The 23,866-nt window shown below is 45.2% G+C and overlaps 1 protein-coding gene across 2 annotated transcripts in view; it reads left to right on the forward strand.

Annotated features, from left to right (window-relative positions):
• LOC143928074 (complement factor H-like) overlaps window positions 1–23,866 on the forward strand; it is a 1,075,600-nt gene that overhangs the window by 882,530 nt on the left and 169,204 nt on the right. For both annotated transcript variants that reach the window (XM_077452686.1, XM_077452684.1), the window contains exon 18: window positions 7,457–7,666. In XM_077452686.1, coding sequence (XP_077308812.1) covers window positions 7,457–7,666 — 210 coding nt within the window. The remainder of the gene's footprint in view (window positions 1–7,456; window positions 7,667–23,866) is intronic.

The raw sequence follows: 23,866 nt of genomic DNA on the forward strand, positions 1-23,866 counted from the left end.
GCGTACCCTCCGGGCACGGACTGCAGTAGTAACTCCTAGTCGGGCAAGTATCTCCTCTTTTAGCCGAGTATAGTCCTTAACCTCTTGCTCACTGAGGTCATAGTAGGCCTTTTGGGGTTCACCTGTTAAATAGGGCGCAATTACCTCTGCCCACTCAGCGGCTGGTAACTTCTCTCGCTCAGCCACGCGCTCAAATACTGTTAGAAAGGTCTCAACATCGTCCTCAGCAGTCATCTTTTGCAGCGCTTTCTGCACAGTCCTTCTCCCAAAAAAAATCTCTGGAGCGGCTCCCATCACTGTGGGTGGATTAGCAACCACAGGCGCCTCTCGAATTGCTATCAGGTGCTCGATAAGTTGTTGTTGTGCAGCCATGGACTGTTCATGTCGTCTATTGGCCTCTGTCTGAGCCTGCTGTTGTTGCAAACTCACTTGCATAAACTGCTTCAGCATCTCCTCCATGTTGCTGGACTGTTCTTGGAGTGTAGTTGCAGCTTTCACCCAGGACATCAGCAGCTGTAGCCAAGTCTGTCCACACCGTTGCCCCTAGCAACCGTGTTGCCCGCTACCTCCACCAATTGTAAGGGATCTTCCCGGGGTAGGGTGTGTTTGGACACAGTTCACAGCAGACTTGGAATTTATAAAGCAGATCTTGGCGTTTATTCGTGGTACAAACAGTCCAGCAAACAAAATATACAGCAACACCGTGCTTTCTAAGTACAACAAAAATAAAAGTCCTAGCCCGGCTGGGCGCTTACTAACAGGTTCTGCTCACCTATCTGACACTTACAAACACAGCGTCTTTCGCCTGGATATCGCAGGGTGAGTTTTAGCTCCAGCAGTGGCTGTGCTTGCAGCTTCCTTCAACACACAGATTGTTCATTCCCTGGCTGAGAGCAATCACCTGCAGACCCTGCAGAGCCTTTAGCTTCCCAGGCTAATTAGGATCAAAGCTCACCTGATCCCAAACCCAGAACTGGATCGGGGGATGTGGAATGACAGGTCCCTCTACCAAACCTACCTGCCATTCCATATAAACCCAGGCCCGGCAAAATTAAATAACAACTCAGCAGCATATCGCTGCTGAGAAACTGATCCATCCTGGATTTACCATCTCACACTGTGTAGCAACCTAGGTGAGATGTACACCCCCTCGATCACTTCTCCAGTGACATGTCTACAATATATATATATATATACACAAACATAAATATGACAGGGGGACATGGTTTTAGTGTTGGGGGGTATGACCGAGGTATAAGGAATTTAAAAATCTTCCTCTTTCCTCATCAGATCCCCCCAGATTCTCTCTTCACTCCCCGATTCTTGACCTTTGGGTGGGTGAATCGGGGAGTGTGAATTCTGACACAGATCTCCAGTGAAGCGCTCAGATCGCAGCTTAATAAACTGGCCGTTAATGTGACAGTGTATGGGGATTCTCCATGTGCGTAGATAATCGGTGGGAGAACATATTCAAACACTTCTACCCCGATTACCTCAGGTTCATAAACTGTTTATGGGTTGTGATCAGTGGAGATCCTCTGGATCACCTCTGATCACTGCTTCTTAAACGGACACCTAAGAGAGGTATGGACTCCAGAGAGACAGATATCATTTTGCCCCTGTACAAATCATTAGTAAGACCTCACCTGGAATATGCAGTTCAGTTTTGGGCACCAGTTCTCAAAAAGGATATCGGGGAACTGGAGAAAGTGCAGAGAAGGGAAACCAAACTGATAACAGGCATAGAGGAGCTTAGCTATGAGGAAAGATTAGAGGAACTGAATTTATTCACTCTTTAGAAGAGTAGAATAAGGGGAGATATGATCAACATGTTCAAATATATAAGGGGTCCATACAGTGAACTTGGTATAGAGTTATTCTCTGTAGGGTCAACCCAGAGGACACGGGGGCACTCTTTACGTCTAGAGGAAAAGAGTTTTCATCTTCAAATATGGAAAGGTTTAAGAGCGGAGAGGATGTGGAATAGACTCCCACCAGAGGTGGTTATGGCCTGCTCAGTAGATTGCTTTAAATAAGGCCTGGATACTTTACTGAATGTACATAATATATCTAGGTCCTAATATTTATAGGTAAAGTTGATCCATGGAAAATCTGATTGCCTCTCTGTGATCAGGAATGAAATCTTTTCTCCTGCTATAGCAAAAAGGAGCATGCTCTTCTGTTTTTTTTTTTTGCCTTACTCTGGATCAACTGTGGTTATAAAATTGTGTATATTGTAAGATTTTTTAAATTATATTTATTTATTGTTTCTAATGTTGAACTGGATGGACTTGTGTCTTTTTTCAACCGGACTATGTAACTATGAATGGATGGAGATGGGAGACAAGAGATAGAGTGATGCATATCCAAGACATGGGATGGAGGGATGGACATGAGAGAGAGATGTGACTAGAGAGAAGTGTGTATACTAAATAAGGTGGAGGGATGGATGAGCAGACATAGGGATGGAGGGATGGACATAAGAGAGATGTGACGGAGACAAGTGTGTATAATAAATAAGGTGGAGGGATGGATGAGCAGACATAGGGATGGATGAGCAGATATTGGGATGGAGGGATGGACATGAGAGAGATGTGACGGAGAGAAGTGTGTATAATAAATAAGGCGGAGGGATGGATGAGCAGACATAGGGATGGAGGGATGGACATGACAGAGATGTGACGGAGACAAGTGTGTTTAATAAATAAGGCAGAGGGATGGATGAGCAGACATAGGGATGGAGGGATGGATGAGCGGATGGAGGGATGAACATGAGAGAGATGTGACGGAGAGAAGTGTGTATAATAAATAAGGCGGAGGAATGGATGAGCAGACATAGGGATGGACATGACAGAGATGTGACGGAGACAAGTGTGTATAATAAATAAGGTGGAGGGATGGATGAGCAGACATAGGGATGGAGGGATGGATGAGCAGATGGAGGGATGGACATGAGAGAGATGTGACGGAGAGAAGTGTGTATAATAAATAAGGCAGAGGGATGGATGAGCAGACATTGGGATGCAGGGATGGACATGAGAGAGAGGTGACGGAGAGAAGTGTGTATAATAAATAGGGCAGAGGGATGAGCAGACATTGGGATGGAGGGATGGATGAGCAGACATTGGGATGGAGGGATGGACATGACAGAGATGTGACGGAGAGAAGTGTGTATAATAAATAGGGCAGAGGGATGGATGAGCAGACATCGGCATGGAGGGATGGATGAGCAGACATCGGCATGGAGGGATGGATGAGCAGACATCGGCATGGAGGGATGGATGAGCAGACATCGGGATGGAGGGATGGATGAGCAGACATCGGGATGGAGGGATGGATGAGCAGACATAGGGATGGAGGGATGGACATGAGAGAGATGTGACGGAGACAAGTGTGTATAATAAATAGGGCAGAGGGATGGATGAGCAGACATTGGGATGGAGGGATGGATGAGCAGACATTGGGATGGAGGGATGGACAAAGTGTGTATAATAAATAGGGCAGAGGGATGGATGAGTAGACATCAGGATGGATGCGCAGGCCTAGGGATGGAGGGATGGATAAGCAGACATAGGGATGGATGAGCAGACATAGGGATGGATGAGCGGACACAGGGATGGAGGGATGGATGAGCAGACATAGGGATGGAGGGATGGACATGAGAGAGATGTGACTAGACAGAAGTGTGTATAATAAATAGGGCAGAGGGATGGATGAGCAGACATAGGGATGGAGGGATGGATGAGCAGACATAGGGATGGAGGGATGGACATGAGAGAGATGTGACTAGACAGAAGTGTGTATAATAAATAGGGCAGAGGGATGGATGAGCAGACATAGGGATGGAGGGATGGATGAGCAGACATAGGGATGGAGGGATGGACATGAGAGAGATGTGACTAGACAAAAGTGTGTATAATAAATAAGGTGGAGGGATGGATGAGCAGACATAGGGATGGAGGGATGGACATGAGAGAGATGTGACGGAGAGAAGTGTGTATAATAAATAAGGCGGAGGGATGGATGAGCAGACATAGGGATGGAGGGATGGATGAGCAGACATAGGGATGGAGGGATGGACATGAGAGAGATGTGACGGAGACAAGTGTGTATAATAAATAAGGTGGAGGGATGGATGAGCAGACATAGGGATGGACGGATGGATGAGCAGACATTGGGATGGAGGGATGGACATGAGAGAGATGTGACTAGACAGAAGTGTGTATAATAAATAGGGCAGAGGGATGGATGAGCAGACATTGGGATGGAGGGATGGATGAGCAGACATAGGGATGGAGGGATGGACATGAGAGAGATGTGACGGACACAAGTGTGTATAATAAATAAGGTGGAGGGATGGATGAGCAGACATAGGGATGGAGGGATGGATGAGCAGACATAGGGATGGAGGGATGGACATGAGAGAGATGTGACTAGACAAAAGTGTGTATAATAAATAAGGCGGAGGGATGGATGAGCAGACATAGGGATGGAGGGATGGATGAGAAGACATAGGGATGGAGGGATGGACATGAGAGAGATGTGACGGAGACAAGTGTGTATAATAAATAAGGTGGAGGGATGGATGAGCAGACATAGGGATGGAGGGATGGATGAGCAGACATTGGGATGGAGGGATGGACATGAGAGAGATGTGACGGAGACAAGTGTGTATAATAAATAAGGTGGAGGGATGGATGAGCAGACATAGGGATGGAGGGATGGATGAGCGGATGGAGGGATGGACATGAGAGAGATGTGACGGAGACAAGTGTGTATAATAAATAAGGCGGAGGGATGGATGAGCAGACATAGGGATGGAGGGATGGACATGAGAGAGATGTGACGGATAGAAGTGTGTATAATAAATAGGGCAGAGGGATGGATGAGCGGATGGAGGGATGGACATGACAGAGATGTGACGGAGACAAGTTTGTATAATAAATAAGGCGGAGGGATGGATGAGCAGACATAGGGATGGATGAGCGAATGGAGGGATGGACAAGAGAGAGATGTGACGGAGAGAAGTGTGTATAATAAATAAGGCGGAGGGATGGATGAGCAGACCTAGGGATGGAGGGATGGATGAGCAGACATAGGGATGGAGGGATGGATGAGCAGACATCGGGATGGATGAGCAGACCTAGGGATGGAGGGATGGATGAGCAGACCTAGGGATGGAGGGATGGATGAGCAGACATAGGGATGGAGGTATGGATGATCAGACATCGGGATGGATGAGCAGACCTAGGGATGGAGGGATGGATGAGCAGACCTAGGGATGGATGAGCAGACCTAGGGATGGAGGGATGGATGAGCAGACATAGGGATGGAGGGATGGGTGAGCAAACCTAGGGATGGAGGGATGGATGAGCAGACCTAGGGATGGAGGGATGGATGAGCAGACCTAGGGATGGAGGGATGGATGAGCAGACATCGGGATGGATGAGCAGACCTAGGGATGGAGGGATGGATGATCAGACATAGGGATGGAGGGATGGACATGAGTGAGATGTGAAGCTGGGATGCATGTAAAAATTACATTACTGCCTAGGCAATGTGGTGGAGGGGGGGGGGGGGGCGTTTTTGTTTATATTGTGTATGAGGAGGAGACAGTACATGCTTGCTGGTGCATGAATACAGTAAAGTAAACAATCTAAATAAACTTTATATTGCAAATTGACAGTGATTAAATAGTCCCCTATAATGTTTGGTTAAACATTACCTTGTTGGTTAATATAAAGTTTAGAGGCTGCAGCCGTTCTCTTGGCTTAGACTTTAGTTTAGAAGATCTTCCGTTTGATTTCTAGTCTGCAGACTGCTAGGGGGCGGAGTCAAGGCGGGCTGTGTAGATCAGTGTAGAATCCTAATAAGGAATAGAAGGAGGTGCTGCATCACTGTAGTCACACCCACAAACCACCAGCCCCTGTGTCTGTCTGTTACGTACAGAGCGTCTCCACGCAGGGCTGTAGTACTAGCCTGGGGGCGAGCACGACTCCTTACCACCACACCAACGGCTCCAGACACAGTGAGAAGCACCAGGAAGTACTACAGGAAGTGAAGATTTTGAACAGGGACCAGTGACAATTGGAAAGGAATAGAAGGAACAGGTAAGTGAAAAAGCTCTGCCTCAGCTTAGAAGAAGATAATTAGCTAATAAAAAAAATAACTTTACAACCCCTTTAACTACGCCAAATCACAAGCACTCAATGTCTTTCTCCAGCTGAATTTCTGGCCTTCAAGTGTTGGCTGGATAAGGAGCTGTACCGGATCAGACACTTTTTCACCTCTGTGGGCCCCATCTCGCTCGCCGCGTTAATAAACTGGATCTACCTGACTCGGGATGGTTCAGGCAAATATCTCATTACCTTCACTCTATTTGGTGGACGAAACCTAAGCCCCCTCAGTTCTAACCCTACAAACAATGGTGTGGTCAAGTCATTGATCAGAGGAGAGGCTTTTCCATAATTTACTCGTCACTTGCTCAAACTATTTTGAAAACCCCTTTACATGCTAGCTTGGGAAGCTGACCTTCAGGAACAGTGGGATCTGACACATGGCACAGGGCCTTCATGAGATCCTATAAGGGTATCCTCAAAACCTCCCCAATGGGTCTGAAAATCATCACTAGATGGTACATAACTCAGTCAAAACTCTCCACTATCTTCCCTTCGGTGTCCCTCCTCTATTTTTAAGGGTGTCAGATGAAGGGAACCATGTTACACATATAGTGGGACTGTCCCAAAATCAGAAGCTTTTGGAACACAATCTTCCAAATAATTTCCAAGGTAACGGGGTTCTCTCAAATATTCTCAAAATCTTATCTTCTTTATCCTCCTAGGCACCAAACTCTCCATAGCCAAAGCTTGGAAGCTCTCTAAGGTCTCCATTCAGACAGCCAAACATAAGATCTCCTGGATCATAAAGTCTCTCAGTCAGTCTCTTTGGATGCCATCTTGATGTTCTTTGTCATTGCTTCTTTGTGTATTACTTGTACGAAAATCAATAAAAATCTTTGAATGTAAAATCTGACTGTTTTCTTTTTGTCGGAATAAATGTAAGTGTGCCAGCTGGGATTTTTACAAGTGTGCTGGAGGAAGCAGGTGTATAGGCAAGTTGTCCCTGAAGAGTTGTTCTAAATCAAGTGGGCATTCCATAATACTCTTTTTTTTCAGCAGGTATACAGACAACAGCAAATGTTTAACATGTCCTATCCCTTTTTCACTAGTGTGTTTTTTATTATATGTGTTCCAATTGCTGTAACACTGGAGTACATTACATGCTCCATGTGACAAGGCATTGTATTCCCATAAATATTTTATATCAAGAATCGAGGACTATGAGACATATTTGTTCTTGATAATTCTTTATTTACAGTATGCACAAACATAATTTAAGTGTGTTCTTTAAGTTATTCTGTGTGTGTAAAATAATTATATCTTTTACTTGTTTTCAGTACCTTGTACAGTAAAAGAAGCCGTCATGCAACAAAACAATATAGAACTTAGATATAAATATGGAGAAGAAAAAAAAAAAAAAATATACAGTGTTCATAGTGATTGGATGTCATTTGAATGCAAATCTGGATATGAGATATTTGATGAAAAAACTCTGAGAATTCAGTGCTTGGATGGTGTGCTAAAATACCCAAAATGCCTAAAGGAAGGTAAACCTGAGAATTTGCAATGTTACTCACATATACACTCTTTCCACCTACAATATTGCTGTTAAATTTGTGTGAACTGTTTAATAAACAAGTAAAAAAATAAATGCATAAATAATACTTAACCTACACATTTGCCAGTATGTCAATTTGCTATACTGCTCTAAAATGTGGTACTTCAGTGGTTTAAGCATGTGCAATTGAATGCAATGAACAATTACGTTATTTTAAGCAGAATTAAAACACAATTTAGGTTAGAAAGTTTACAAGTTTGCTGAGTATTTTTTATAAGTGTTGCACACAATAAAATTAAATAGTTGCCAATAAAAGCACTTTATTTTTTTTAACCAAAAGATTTTTATTGAGTTTTGCATATTACAAGCATCAATAACAGTAAAGCAGGTATCAATGAAGTACACAGTTAGAGCAACATTCTGTGAGTGAATAGTCTTGGAACTATAACTCACATTAGAGCTACTTATCAGAATTTAAGAACATGGCCTCCTAGGAGGCAGAGCCCGTCACCCCACATGGGTTCACACTGTGAACATAGCTCCCCTTGACCTTAATGAGGGTCTAGGGCAGTAGAACTGGTGTGCACACATTCCCAAATCAACCATTGAACATCTAGGAATCTTGTCTAATGACAGCAAAATGTTTCCAAAAGCTTGGGGAGAACCATAAACAAAATTGAAAACAGTGATATGTGTTCAACTCTTGACACTACACCTTAGTCAAAGTGGGGGTAACTGCGCCCACCACACCCCCTAGGGAGTGCCCTGGTGTCGCAGTCCCCTCCAGTTATGTAAGTACTCACTTCCGTTAATGGCTGGTTTAAAACCTAAGGCAACTCTCGTTAGGAAATATGTTTTCATCAAAAAATCTGATCTAAATCACAAGTGGGAGGAGGCATATTTGGAAGATCTCCGTGCTTCCCAGTGTTTGTGGAAACTTGGAGCTCTTCTTTCTTTATATGTTAGAAGCTTTTCCATGAGAAATTGATTATTCACTCTAGCTATTATCACCTCTAGGGATGGTGGCGTAGGTGACCGCCATTCCTTCGCCAATGATATGCGAGCAGCATATTAAATATTTACAACTATTTTTCTCAGCTCCGGAGGGAACTGTTCAATACCAATGCTGAGCAGTGCTAAGTCTGGTTCAAGGGTAATTATAGTTTGCTTAACTTCCCTAAGTAAGGATTCTATATTTTTCCAATATGGTATTATAGCCTTGCAGCTCCATAGAGTGTGGAGGAGGCTCCCAGTGTTTTGCCAATTTCTCCAGCACATTGGGGTTATATTTGGGTGCATTTTGTGGAGGCGAAGCGGTGTTGGGTACCACTGGTGAAGGATTTTTTGGGCGTTATCCCAATGGTTTATGCAGGCAGAGGATTTACCATTATATTTAATTGCAAGATGCCATTGATTAATTGAGTATTCTTTCTGCAATTCCTGTTCCCAGCGTACCATGCAGGGCAAATTGGAGTTCATATAGAGAGGGTTTGCGAATTTATAAAACAGTGAGATCCCCTTCCTGCTTTTAGATCGTTTATTTAGAAGAAAATCTAAAAGTGCTTGAGGGATTTCCACTGGTCTAGTTGCGTTGAACAAGCTATAGTGTTTAATTTGATATAGTTTATATGTGTCTGATATTTCTCTCTCTCTTTCGGGGGGTGCAAGGAAGTGATTGCCGTTTGTTTCCAATGGTGGGTCGACATATTGGGTATGAGCTATTGATAAGTCGCTAGGGGGATTGGTAATGTGCACATTTGAGTATCAGAGATTTTTCTATGGAGTAGGTCCGACCCTACCGTGAGTGTGGCCTGTACAGTAGGTTATTGTGGGGTATCAGGTTTGTGATATATACTGGCCGCCATAGCCAGAGCCGGAAGATCATGTCCAGGAGTGATAGCACATTCTATATCTGACCATCTATTGTCGGATTGGCATGAGAACCAGTATTTCATTTGGTCCAGTACTGCTGCTTGGTAGTATATTTGTGCGTTAGGGAGTCCTATCCCACCCAGGTATTTGGGTTTTTAAAGTTGTGCTAGTGCTATTCTAGGTTTTTTTCCCGCCCATATAAAAGTGTTCAGAATTTTAGATAATTGAGCAAAGAACTTTTGGGGTATAGGCACTGGTAACGTCCTAAAATGGTATAATAGCTTAGGCAGAATTTGCATTTGATATGCTGCTATCCTCCCCACCCATGAAAGTTGCACTTTGGCTATTTGGCTCATTTCATCCGCCAGTCTGCTCAACAAAGGAGGGTAGTTGTGGAGGTAGGTGCTAGCAGATGAGGGGGATAGCTGCACCCCTAGATAGTTGATAGATGGGGGGTTCCAATTGCATGGGAAGACGTGTTTAAGTTTATTTTGAGTGCTGGATGGCATATTGAGCACCAGCACATAGCATTTATTTGTAATGACCTTGTAGAAGGATACTTTCCCGAAATTATTTATCAGGGTTTGAATGGATGTAAGGGAGGTGTAGCAGAGCGTCCCAGAGAGAGCCAGGAAAAGTCCTGTTCGGGGTTTATACGTCTCCCAGGCTCCTCTCGTACACATTCAGAAATCTCTGATCCATGATCCAGTTCGGGTCTTGGTCCTCTTCCCCAGGCTAATTTAAGCTCACCTGAGCAGACAGCCTTTGCTCTCTGCCTGGGACATACAAAGTTGGTCTGTGAAGAGGAAAAGGTTGGTAAAAACTGTTTAGCAGTTTATTTAGAGACTGACAAGCGGTAGGCTTGTTCAGCCCGGTAGTGAGGGCCTGCATATTGTATAGTTAGAGCTCAGACACTGCTAGGATTTGTGTTTTGCTATTTTTGTCCTTTCTTTGTTTTCTGGAACACTGTACAGCACCTATATATGGACTTGTATATAACACAAATAAACACAGCACTGTTTGTCACTACATCCCTGGATTTGGTAACTGTGCCTGAGAAACTGCTCATCCCAGGGAGCTTTGTACCTGCTACCTGTCCCCCAGGTTGCATATGGTGGAGGCTGCGACCAGCTTTAGTAAGTTACTACTTAAAAGGCCAGTACCTAGAGTGACTAAACATGGAGGAAATCCTAAAACAATTGATGATATCCAATGCTGCACAACAGCAAACAAACACTTTGCAACAGCAAGCAAACGCTGCACAGCAGAAAACAAACGCTGCACTACAGCAAGCTAATGCTATCGCATGGGAGCAATCGCAGAGGCTGTTTGAACAGCTAGCCACTGATGCCAAAGCAGATAGGAAAACCTTGACTGAGGTTGTGGAGACGCTAGCACAGTGGTCACCTGCTAAAGTTGATGTTGGAGACAAGCCCTCCATGTAGGTTGCTTTCTTTCTAAGATGACTACAGATGATGATGATGATGATCCAGAGGCCTTTCTGCTAACGTTTGAGCGGACCGCTGAGACGGAAGGTTGGCCTAAAACCCAGTGAGCAGCACTGGTCGCCCCTTTGCTTTCTGGGGAATCGCAGAAGGCCTACTATGACTTGGAGTCAGCAGAAGCGGGAGACTATGAAAAGGTCAAACGGGAAATCCTGGCACGACTTGGTGTGACTTTGGCAGATCGAGCACAGCGGGTCCACAGCTGGTTCTTCCAAGACGAGAAGCCCCCAAGATCACAGATGTTCGACCTAATTCACCTGGTGAGGAAATGGTTATAGCCGGAGATCCTGTCTGGGCCACAAATAGTGGAGCGTGTGGTCATGGACCAGTTCCTGAGGTCACTGCCAATTCCCCTGAAGGAGTGGGTGAGTCAAGGAGACCCCAATTCGGCGGACAACCTGGTGGAACTCATTGAAAAGTATTTTGCTGCAAAGAGTCTGGTCACCACCCCTACAGCCACACGGACTTTACATCCAAAGCCACGGTCTCCCCAGCCAACCAGTAAGACTGTTCCAGGGGAAGTGGGTGGTAAATATGGCAAGGAAATGGGGGGGAGGAATTTTGGTGCCAGTACCGAAGTTTGGGGTCCTAAACAAGGGAAGCCACTGCCTGTCAGCAAACCAAACTGGGGAAACGTCAGGTGTTTTCGTTGCCAAGAACTGGGACATGTTGCAGCAAATTGTCCATTGACAGATGAACCGATGCAGCATGATTTTTCCGTTAGGAGACAGTCTATGTTTTCAGCTGTTTCATGCGCTGCAGCGCCAAATAGGGGAAAACCAATGTGCCAAATGACTGTTAATGATATGCCTATTTACAGCCTTGCTGGACTCTGGAAGTCTAGTGACTTTGGTTACAGCTGAAATGATTGAACCTGTGAATTGTCATGCTAAAAAAATTGCTGTGATCTGTATCCACGGGGATACCTGGGAGTACCCTATAACCACTGTTCGGTTTAAAACTGGCTTAGGTACGGTGACCCATCAGGTTGGACTTGTCCCCCACTTGGTGCACAAGGCCATCATTGGTAGAGACTTCCCTAAGTTTTGGGAACTTAGGGACCATCCCGACCCGGTCGCAGTACCTGACTTGGTGACAGAGCCAGAACTCCTGGCCACTACTGACAATGTGGGTACAGAGGATTCCTCTCAGGGCTCCCTGGGTTTTCCTCTGTCGGTTATGGCAGGAGAACTGGAGGAGTCTGAGGAAGTCCCCACCACAAGTAGAGCTGGACAGCCATCTGTTGAATCCGAGCCTACGTTGGAGTTTACTGACCTTAATGTGCACAAAGAAAATTTTGGTACTGAGCAGAGGAAAGAACAGATCCTTGCCCGGGCCTGGGAAAATGTAATACTGATTAATGAGGTACCTGTCGAACCAGGGAACAGGCCCTGTTTTCCTTATTTCAGCAGCAAAGAGGATTTACTGTATCGTGTATGTAAAATGAATGATGAAGTGGTTGAACAGTTGGTGGTCCCTAAGCCATACAGACGGGTGGTGTTGGAACTTGCCCATGGGCACTTGCTAGGAGGCCATTTAGGGGTTGAAAAAACTACTGAAAGGGTGTTGCGCAGGTTTTACTGGCCTGGGGTACAGAAAGATATTGAGAATTATTGTCAATCCTGTCCTGTGTGTCAGATGTCAGCCCCACTACCCCACTTCTGAAGTCCTTTAGTGCCATTGCCTATTATTGAAGTGCCCTTTGAGAGGATTGCCATGGACCTTGTGGGTGCACTCCCCAAGTCTGCCCGGGGTCATCAGCATATCCTAGTAATCATGGATTATGCTACCCGTTACCATGAAGCGGTTCCCTTACGCACCGCGTCTGCTAAAAACATTGCCAAAGAGCTGTTTATGGTGTTCAGTCAGGTGGGCATCCCTAAAGAAGTCCTTACAGACCAAGGCACCCCATTTATGTTGCAAACAACTAGGGAGCTGTGCAACTTGTTTAAGGTGACACAGTTGCGAACCTCAGTGTACCATCCTCAAACGGATGGCTTGGTGGAACGCTTCAATAAGACGTTAAAGAGGAAGTAAACCCCTTCAAACCACTTTGACCTACAGGTAAGCCTAGATTAAGGCTTACCTGTAGGTCCAAGCAATATCTCCTAAACCTATATGGTTTAGGAGATATTTGCCCGAAAATGGGCACCGCTGTCTACGGCGCATGCGCCGTAGACAGCGGCGCGCAGGCGCACTAAATGCGGCAAGTCCAAGAATGGATTTGCTTAATTTGTCGACTCCCGTGCGCATGCGCGGGAGTGACGTCATCGCGGCTTCGCCGAATGGCAGCGTCGGAGCTGCGAGACGCGACTCCCGTGCGCATGCGCGGGAGTGACGTCATCGCGGCTTCGCCGCTGTCATTGGTCGGAGCTGCGAGACGCCACCAGCAAGATGGACGCGGCGGACTACAGGGATCAGCGGCGACTTCGCTGGCTCCTGTGTCAGGTAAGTGACACATAATGAGCTACTATGCGATGCATAGTAGTCCATTATGCTTTACCTTTGCAGGGAAAAAAAGAGGAAGTAAACCCATCAGGGTTTACTTCCTCTTTAAAAAAGGTTGTTGACAAGGATGGGAAAAACTGGGACTTCCTGACACCATACTTGTTGTTTGCAATCGGGGAGGTTCCCCAATCCTCTACGGGGTACTCCTCCATTTGAGTTGCTTTATGGGAGACACCCTCGGGGACTCTTAGACATAGACAAAGAAACTTGGGAGGGGGAACAGACACCCCATAAAAGTGTCATTGAGCACATCGCTCAAATGCAGGAGAGGATTGCAGCAATCATGCCGATGGTAAAAGAACACTTACTGCAGGCCCAGGCAGCCCAACAGAGAATATACAACAGGGGGGCCCAACTCCGGGTTTTCTCACCTGGTGACAGGGTCCTGGTGTTGGTTCCTACTGTTGAGAGCAAGTTCCTGGCTAAGTGGCAGGGTCCCTTTGAAGTAATTGAAAGAGTTGGGGAAGTCAACTACAAGGTGTATCAACCAGGAAAAGGGAAGCCCGAGCAGGTTTACCATATAAACCTGTCTAAGCCCTGGAAGGATAGACTGGCGTTAACTGCGAGGTCCCTCCCGGTAACGCTTAAGGCTACTGAGTCCCCTCTGATCTCTGAGGTCATGATTCCAGACACCTTGTCATGTTCCCAATAACAGGAGGCTAGAGAGTTCCTGATAAGGAATAGAGGGAAATTTTCAGAGTTTCCTGGCATGACTTCAGCAATTCAGCATGATATTGTTACTGAACTTGGGGTACGTGTCAAGCTCAAACCATACAGAATTCCTGAAGCGAGGAGAAAAGACATCAGCAATGAAGTTAAAAGAATGTTGGAGCTAGATGTTATTGAGGAATCCAATAGTGACTGGTCTAGCCCCATCGTGTTGGTCCTAAAACCGGATGGCACTTGGAGGTCCTGTAATGACTTCAGGAAGCTTAATGCAGTGACAAACTTTGACACATACCCAATGCCCAGAGTAGACGAACTTATAGACCGACTTGGCAAAGCTCACTATATTACCACTTTGGACTTGACAAAAGGATATTGGCAAATACCCCTGACTGATAGCGCCAAAGATAAGACCGCATTTGTGACCCCGGAGGGTTCATTTCAATATAAAAAAATGCCTTTTGGGTTGAAAATTGCCCACGTGACATTTCAGAGGGCCATAGACAGGACCCTAAGACCCCACCGACGATATGCATCAGGCTATTTAGATGACATAGTGGTATATAGCACTGACTGGGAGTCTCACTTGCCTTGTGTCCAGGCTGTCCTTGATTCCCTCTTCAAAGAAGGTTTTACGACAAATCCAAAAAAATGTGCCATTGGTCTAGAAGCCAAGTATTTGGTCTACACTATTGGCCGTGATGTCATAAAACCTCAAGTGAGTAAAATAGAAGCCATCCAGGAGTGGCCACGTCCTGCAAACAAGAAGCAGGTCAGGGCCTTTCTTGGCATTGCGGGGTATTATAGAAGATTTATTCCAAATTTTGCAACTATAGCTGCCCCTCTGACAGACCTGATGAAAGGTAAAGACTCTGTAATGGTCAAATGGTCCTCAGGAGCAGAGGAGTCTTTCCATGTCCTGAAGAAGGCTCTTTGTGCACAGACAGTACTGTACTCCCCCGATTTCTCCAAAGATTTTTTGGTTCAGATGGATGCGTCTGATGTTGGTATCGGGGCAGTACTATTGCAGGTACACAATGGGGAAGAACACCCTGTGGTGTACCTGAGCAGAAAGCTCAATGACCATGAGAAAAAGTATGCAGTCATTGAAAAGGAATGTTTAGCCATAAAGTGGGCCGTGGATGCGCTCAGGTACTATTTGTTAGGGCGCCAGTTTGAATTAATAACTGACCATGCTCCCCTAAAATGGATGGCCCAAAAGAAGGAGACTAATAGATGGGTGAATCAGCGGTTTTTGGCTCTACAGGATTACTCCTTCACCGTAAAACACAGGCCAGGTGTTGAGATGGGGAATGTAGATGCCCTGTCCCGTGTTCACTGCTGTTGGGCCACAGGTGTTCCAACCCTGGGGTTGAAACAAGGAGGGAGGATATGTAGCAGAGCGTCCCAGAGAGGGCCAGGAAAAGTCCTGTTTGGGGTTTATACGTCTCCCAGGCTCCTCTCGTACACATTCAGAAATCTCAGATCTATGATCCAGTTCGGGTCTTGGTCCTCTTCCCCATTCTAATTTAAGCTCACCTGAGCAGACAGCCTTTGCTCTCTGCCTGGGACATACAGACAAAGTCGGTCTGTGAAGAGGAAAAGGTCAGTAAAAACTGTTTAGCAGTTTATTTAGAGACTGACAAGCGGTAGGCTTGTTCAGCCCGGTAGTGAGGGCCTGCATATTGTATAGTTAGAGCCGAGACACGGCTAGGATTTGTTTTGCTATTTTTGTCCTTTCTTTGTTTTCTGGAACACTGTACAGCACCTATATATGGACTTGTATATAACACAAATAAACACAGCACTGTTTGTCACTACATCCCTGGATTTGGTAACTGTGCCTGAGAAACTGCTCATCCCAGGGAGCTTTGTACCTGCTACCTGTCCCCCAGGTTAAAGAGGTTACAGGGTCTGTGACGGTTAGGATGACATCGTCCGCAAAGAGGCCTATTTTATGGGTCTCTGATCCTACCCTAATGCCATGTATGGATTCAGTGTTTCTAATACTCTCTGATAAGGGTTCTATGACAAGCGAAAATATAATAAGGGATATCGGGCATCTTTGCCTAGTGCCGTTAGTAAGGTTGAAGGGATCAGAGAGAAGCCCTGAGTTGTAAACTCTTGCAGACAGTTGGGAATACAAGGACATTATACCCATATGGATTTGGCCTGTCAGTCCAAATTTATGTAGGGTCTTACATAGGTATGGCCAGTGCACCCTATCGAGGGCCTTTTCTGCATCTAAGGCTAAGAAAGCACTAGGGAGTTTAAGTTCAGTGTATTGTAGTAGGTTGAGCATCCTTCTTGTCCCATCCGGTGCTTGCCTACCTTTAACAAAGCCCACTTGGTCTAATCCTAGAAGGGAGGGGGTAATATCCATTAATCTGTTGGCGAGCACTTTAGCATAAATTTTAAGATCCAAATTCAAAAGTGAGATTGGCCTAAAGTTCTGGGGGAGGGAACTGTCTTTGCCTGGCTTTGGAATCGTGACTATGATAGCCTGTAGCATTTCCTTTGGAAAATAACCCATGGTAGTAGCTAAGTTAAAGATCTGTCAGTTTAGGGGTTAGGACTGTCGTGAATGCCTTGTAGTATTCGGCCGAGAAGCCATCTGCCCCTGGGGACTTGTGCATGGGTAGAGACTTGATTACTGTGGCCACTTCCTCGCATGTAATGGGGGAATTTAATTTGAGCAGTGTGGAAGCATCTATCTTTGGCTTTTTAAGATCGTGAAGAAATTTGTCAATTTCCATTTCAGAGGGCTGATGAGTGTCAGGGTCTTGACTAAGATTATATAGTGAATGATAATAATCTTTGAATGTGTTCGCTATATCTTTAGGGTTGCGGAAAACCTGATGGGAGCTGTGATGCTGGATGAAGGGTAGATTCGTTTTAGCCTGACGTTTTTTTACTTGGTGGGCCATGAGTTTGCTTGCTCTATTATTTTGTGAGTAGTAGGACAGTTTCATTCTCTTGAAGAAAATGTTGTGGTCTACTTTAAGTTCTTGTCGCAGCTCTTCACAACATTTAGTAAGGTGCTGTAGTATGCTAGGGGAGGTGGTGGTTGGGTTTTTGTGCAGACACTCCAATTCAGCAATCGTTTTGTGGCGCTGTGTTATACGGTGGTTTTTTTTTTCTTGCGCTCTCTCGAGGCTATCGGTATAAGGACGCCTCTGGTAAAGGCCTTGTGAGCGCACCATATCATAGTCGGGGAGCACTCCTCTATGGAAGAGCCCTGGGGCCATCAAAAAATAAAATACTGAATTATGTTTTTGAAAAAAAAATATGAATTCTGAGTTTGAAAGTCAGAATTCTGAGATTCAAAGTCAGAATTCTGAGTTTATAAATATAGTAGTAGTCTCTATTAAGAAGATTTTAGGACCAATGAGCAATAATGTAGTAACACCCACAGACCATCATTCTGCAGACATACATGTCTTCTGCTCTATATATGGATATATAAATGTATCTTAGTTACAGCACACAGTATAGGGAAGCAGGCAGTGCTGGGTTCTCTGGTTCCTCTACTGTATTAATAGTTTCCTCTTTTTGCTGTCTTATCCTTCTCTGTCATCTGCTCCAACAAGAAGAGCCATGCTGAAAACGTGTGTATTGTGTGTGAGTGGGGAGACACAGCTTCCATAGATAACAAAACACAATGGCCAGCACAGCTCTGCACCCCAACTTGTAGGAAACATTGCACTATTGTCCCTACATGACGGAATTGTGAATGGCTAGAAGGCAGCAGGACAATGTGTTTTATTGTCATAACGGATTGATAATGGCAATTAATTGTCTGAACTAACACAGTTACTTCACCAACAATTAACCTCATATTAAACATAAAAGCAAGCTCAACCAACTGAGAGTATAGTGGTTAGAGCAGCAGGCTTGTATAGGTGGAGTTGATGGTTCTAATCCAGGTGACAGTGTATATATTTATATATTTTTTTAAATATGAGATAGCGAGGGCTTAAACTGTATTTTATCAATATATTCAAATTGATTTCAAGGTATATTAACAAAGACACACTGATATATTGAGCACACAAAGTTGTAGTATATGCTGGCTACTATAAATTAGAGAGTAGAGATTTAGAAGAAAAAACGGTGTATATATTAGGGTGATCAGATGGGAGTATCAGGGGGTCATCTTCAGTTTCCTCCAGGGGCAGGTCACAATTTCAGAACAGATCGATCATACCAATTACTTGTCTGGACTAGTACAGTGGTTTCACAACATCAAAAGTCTTTAAGTGATAGCATAGTGGTTAGAGTGACAGATTCATATTATTCAAGCTGTGAGTTCTAGTCCAGTTCAGAACACATTTTTTATATATATATATATATATATATAAAAAAATTTTTTCAATATATTGATTTTATATTAAACTTATTGAGTTAGTGAGGGCTTAAATTGTATTTTATTGATATATCCAAATTGATTTCAAGGTATATTAACAAAGACATATTGATAAAAGTGTTGTATATGCTGACTACTATAAGACCCCTTTCACACTGGGGCGCTTTGCAGGCACTACAGAGCTAAAAATAGCGCGCTGCTATGTCTCCCATGTGAAAGCCCCGAGGGCTCTCCCACTGGAGTGGTGCGCTGGCAGTCCACTACAAAGTCCTGCTAGCAGCATCTATACACCGCTCCTTCACCTCTTCTGACCATTGAAATCAATAGGGCAGCACGGCTATACCACCGGCAAAGCGCTTTGCGGTGGTTTTAACCCTTTCTCAGCTGCTAGTGGGGGGTAAAAGCTCCACGCTAGTGGCCAAATAGCGCCACAAAATTGGCAGTAAAGCGCCGCTAAAAATAGCAGTGTTTTACCCCTGACACACCCACCGCCCCAGTGTGAAAGGAGCTTAAATTAGAGAGTAGGGATTTTTTTTACAAATTGTGTATATATTAGGATGATTTTTATTGACATGGGGCCAGTTCTCAATTTCAGAAGACTGTCCCTGGAAGCTGTATGATAACCACCATGTCTCACGACTCAGCCCTGGGCTCTGCACTATAAAGGTACTCTGTGTGTGTGTGTGTACTACAATGTACATGCATGCGCCGATATCTCCCCTTCACTGATTGGCTGTAGTTTATCCCCACTGACACTGAGGCAGCCCCATTTTCCTCTTAGCTACACCGTTGACACAGGGAAATTTTTTCCAGCTAATGACACCACTGATGCAGGGTAATTTTTCTCAAGTCATCTTCCAGGACGGCACACCTGAGAGATGAGAGGCTCCTCCCTACAGGAAACACAATCAACCGACAGCTGTTTTAAGTCCCCACCCTTCCCCTTGATCCTCAGTTTTTGATTGTGTTTCTCCCTACACAGCGAAACTGTTTGTTTTTTTCCAAATGACCCGAAGCCTGGGGCTGGTGGTCTCCCCCTGGGAGCCGGACCACAAGCCTGGGAAGCCTCTGGGTCTGGTAGGATATTCTTGTCCTTCCTGGGGGGTTCCCCTATCTTTTCCTCAGGGGGGGCAGCAGAAATTGGAAGAGCCCCCCTGAGAGCTGAAGGACCCTGGGTACAGTGGTGTACCCAGAACTTCAGGGGCCATTATCCTGTCTCCCCTCCTTACCTGTACAGGTGGCTGTTCAGACGGGGGTGCTGGCCATCGGTTCTTTCCAGGGGGATCATGTCCCCGACTCCTGGGTCCCCGGTAGCTCGCGTGGGCTGCCGGAGAGGGCGTGGCAACAAGCACCCGCGTCATTTTCAAACATCGGGAAAATGGCGGCGGCGTTCTTACCCAGGAGGGAAGGCTGAGAGTCAGTAGGAGCAGGCGCCCACATCCTCCTTTCTCTAGAGCGAGGAGGCACCAGTTTACTATGGTGGATGTCTGCCTTAACCACCTCAGATGGGAAGATGGGAATGAGGAATGGAAGGCATTGCCCCCCCCCCCCCATGTATATAAACTGACTGGTACAGTGCAGGACACAGCCTAACCTGGCACCTCCCTATGGGGACAGCAGTTGGGGGGGGGGAGCACTTTGGCGGCTATCCTCCTTGCGTGTGGACCATAAGGATGGAAAAGCAAGCCCGCTGGCTATGGCAAAAAGAGGAAGACGACAATGGTGAGTACTTTCCTTTTGCCATTGGAATTTAGCTGCAAAATCCCCAATTCCAGCCAGAGGGTTTCTGGGCATTTGAGATCTCACATAGGGCCTGGTTTCAAATAGCCCTGAAGCTTCTGCTAAAAACACCAGCCGCAGCTCCCTCTTACATCAGAGAAGCTGTATGGTGGACAGGTGGTGCAGAGGAACGAGTGTGCCTAAACCACCTCAGATGGGAAAGAGGTAGGTAGGCCATTGCTCCCCCTTCCCTGTGTATATACTGACTGGTGCAGTGCAGAACCTGGGGTCGGGATACAAATAGCGCAGACGCCACTGCTAAAACCACCAGCCACAGCTCCCTCTTACAGCAGATACACTGGTTATCGCAGCAGTAGGTTGCCAGCCTCTCCCTACATGCCCAGTTGTGGTACATTAGTAGGGATGAATATGGCGTACAGAGGGGACCTGGTAGATACAAAGTTGCTTACAGGCCAGGTATACCACTGAACAAGTTATTAATTGGGCAGTGGTTGGTGGATTCAGAAGCTCCCCTGGTCAGCAGGTGCACTAGGTTACCGCCCTATTAGCCCAGCTGCTAGGAATCTGAAGTTGCTTCACGATGTTTAAAAGCTGACCTAACATTCAAGGATGGGCAGAGACCAAGCTACTGTGTGGCACAGTAGGGGTTCCCTTGTCACAGATCCTCCTTTTGGGGGTTGCTTGCTATAGGTAACTTTCATAAGCTCCAACCTCCCACTCCACCTTTACACTGTGGTTATATTATAGTGTAGGAGGTAAGAAGAAACTTTTTTTATTGGTTTGGGCTACAATCCACTCAGTGGCAGATCTAAAGGCTATTCACCATAGATCGCTTCCTACATCCTTTTAATTGAGGATTTTCTGTGCAAACCTATGCAAGAGCTACATAATTGCTTGTTTGAAGCCTGCAAATAGCTATTTACCCCCCCAGGCTAAATTGGTAACCACCTCTTCTAGAGGCTGTCTTAACTTGGTCTCTAGGGCTGGGCTCATTGAGACTTTAGTTGCTAATCAGCACCACCTGGATATGTGCTGGCTAGCGTTTGCTCAGTCTATGGAGGTAAGGTAGGACAACAACTGCTAATAGTAGGGTGTCCAACCATTTTAGGATTTGTTCCTTCACTGGTGGTGAGGTTTAGTATCTAGAGCCCAGGCTATGCCTATGAAATAAATTGCCTGTTGGTTATTTCATAAAGGGATAGACCATGACTCCTCATTGGCTGCACACCAGTAGACCTCAGTAGTGAAGGTTTGTCCTTGCTGGGATGTTTTTGTGGCACAGCAGAAATACACTTTGAGATTTGTGACATCTCTGCTTATAAGGGCTATATTGCTGTACATCAGAAATGTACTGCACTGAAGCTTGTTTGCTGTCCTTTATATCCTAAAGGTACTGCTTTGTTTGGCTACAGATCAGAAAAATACAACAGTGAAGGTGGTCTGTACTTTCTGGTTTTGTGCTGCACAGCAGAAATGCACATCATTGAGTCTGGTGACATCTCTGCTCATAATGGTTGTATTGCTGCACATCAGACATACACAAGATTGAGGTCTGTCTGTGGGGCTTTGTGTCCTGTTGTACTGCCTTGTTGGTTACTTATCAGAAAGGCAGCAGTGAAGTCTGATGGTTCTGATTTGCGTGGCGTTGTGCTGATTCAGACAGTGCTATTAACGGCAATGGCTGCCGAGTTTAAACATGCGATTTGACATGTTGAGTCGCATGACAAATCATTTCAATATGGATGTGCTATCTCTATTCATAGTGTTTTATTGTTGCACATCAGATATATACAGCATTAAGGTCTGTGAGGTTTTGTGTCCTGTTTACTGCCTTATCAGAAAGGCAGCAGTGAAAATTTATGGTTCGAACTTGTTGGGCTACATAGCAGAAATACAAATTGAACCCCTGCCAGGTGTAGTACATATACTGCCTTTGGTAATCCGTGTAGCACCACAAAGTGGTGTTGTGCTGATTTTAGCCATGCGATTTGACACGTTGAGTCGCAAAGCCAAATCGCTTCAATATGGAGGTGCTATCTCTATTCAGAATTGTTATATTGTTGCACATCAGACATATACAAGATTGAAGGTTGTCTGTCCTTTATGTCTTGCATATACTGCCTTATTGGCTGCATATCAGAAAGGACACAGCAGTGAAGATTGCTTGTCTTTTTCTGATTTTAGTTTTTGCTGCTCAGCTGAGACCCATTGAGGATGGTGGCATCTCTGCTCAGTATTGGTATATTGCTACACATCAGACATACACAAAGATTGAATGTTTGTGTCCTGTATGTCCTATATTTACTGCCTTATCGTTTGTATATCAGGCACAGCAGTGAGCAGTGTTTCTCATGGATCTACCTTTCTGCATCTTAGGGATGCACAGTAGGGGTTTGTTGGCTGCAATCCTCCAGGGAGTCACAGCATTGGGGACCCCTTACTTGTTCGACCTGAAAGCCGGGAGATCATGCCGCACTCGTGGGTGTCCATCAGCCTGCCGTCAAATGCGGGAGACTTGGGATGTCTGCATTGCCATCATATAATACTGATTGAACAGAAATGCTATAACACTATAACTCCTTTACTGCCAATTTTGTGGCGCATTTGGCCACTAGCGTGGAGCCTTTACCCCCCCACTAGCAGCTGAGAAAGGGTTAACACCACTGCAAAGTGCTTTGCCAGTGGTATAGCCGTGCTGCCCTATTGATTTCAATGGGCAGGAGAGTTGAAGGAGCAGTGTATACACCACTCCTTCACCACTCCAAAGATGCTGCTAGCAGGACTTTTTGTAGTGGACTGCCAGCGCACCACTCCAGTGGGAGAGCCCTCGGGGCTTTCACATTGGAGACACAGCAGCGGCTCTTTCAGGGCACTTTGAAGGCACTATTTGTAGCGCTGTAGCACCTGCAAAGTGCCCCAGTGTGAAAGGGGTCTTATAGTAGTCAGCATATACAACACTTTTATCAATATGTCTTAGTTAATATACCTTGAAATCAATTTGGATATATCAATAAAATACAATTTAAGCCCTCACTAACTCATACTTTAAAATAAGTTTAATATAAAATCAATATATTGAAAATATATATATATATATAATCTATAAAATGTGTTCTGAACTGGACTAGAACCCACAGCTTGAACAATATGAGTTTGTCACTCTAACCACTATACTATCACTTAAAGTGGTTGTATATCTACTAATGTGTGTATATCTACTAATTTTTTTCTTTTTTCCACCTGCAAAGGAAAAGGAAATAATTACCTTAGAATGAGGTCCCAACATCTGCCCCAATCCACACCGAGGGAGCTGACATGTTCCCTCACCGTTTCTTCCGGGTATCGCGGCTCCGGCACTGTGAGTGGCCGGAGACGTGATATCGTCAGATAGCGTCTGCCGGGCTTTCAGCCGAGAATCCCCTGTGCACATTGGCGAGGGGAATATCTCCTAAACTGTACAGGTTTAGGAGATATTTTTTTACCTACAGGTAAGCCTTATTATAGGCTTTCCTGTAGGTAAAAGTAAAAAAAT

The sequence above is a fragment of the Lithobates pipiens genome, unplaced genomic scaffold (genome assembly GCF_037356315.1).
Source record: "Lithobates pipiens isolate NorthernLeopardFrog02 unplaced genomic scaffold, aLitPip1_a1.2 Scaffold_23, whole genome shotgun sequence".
Lineage (NCBI taxonomy): Eukaryota > Metazoa > Chordata > Amphibia > Anura > Ranidae > Lithobates > Lithobates pipiens.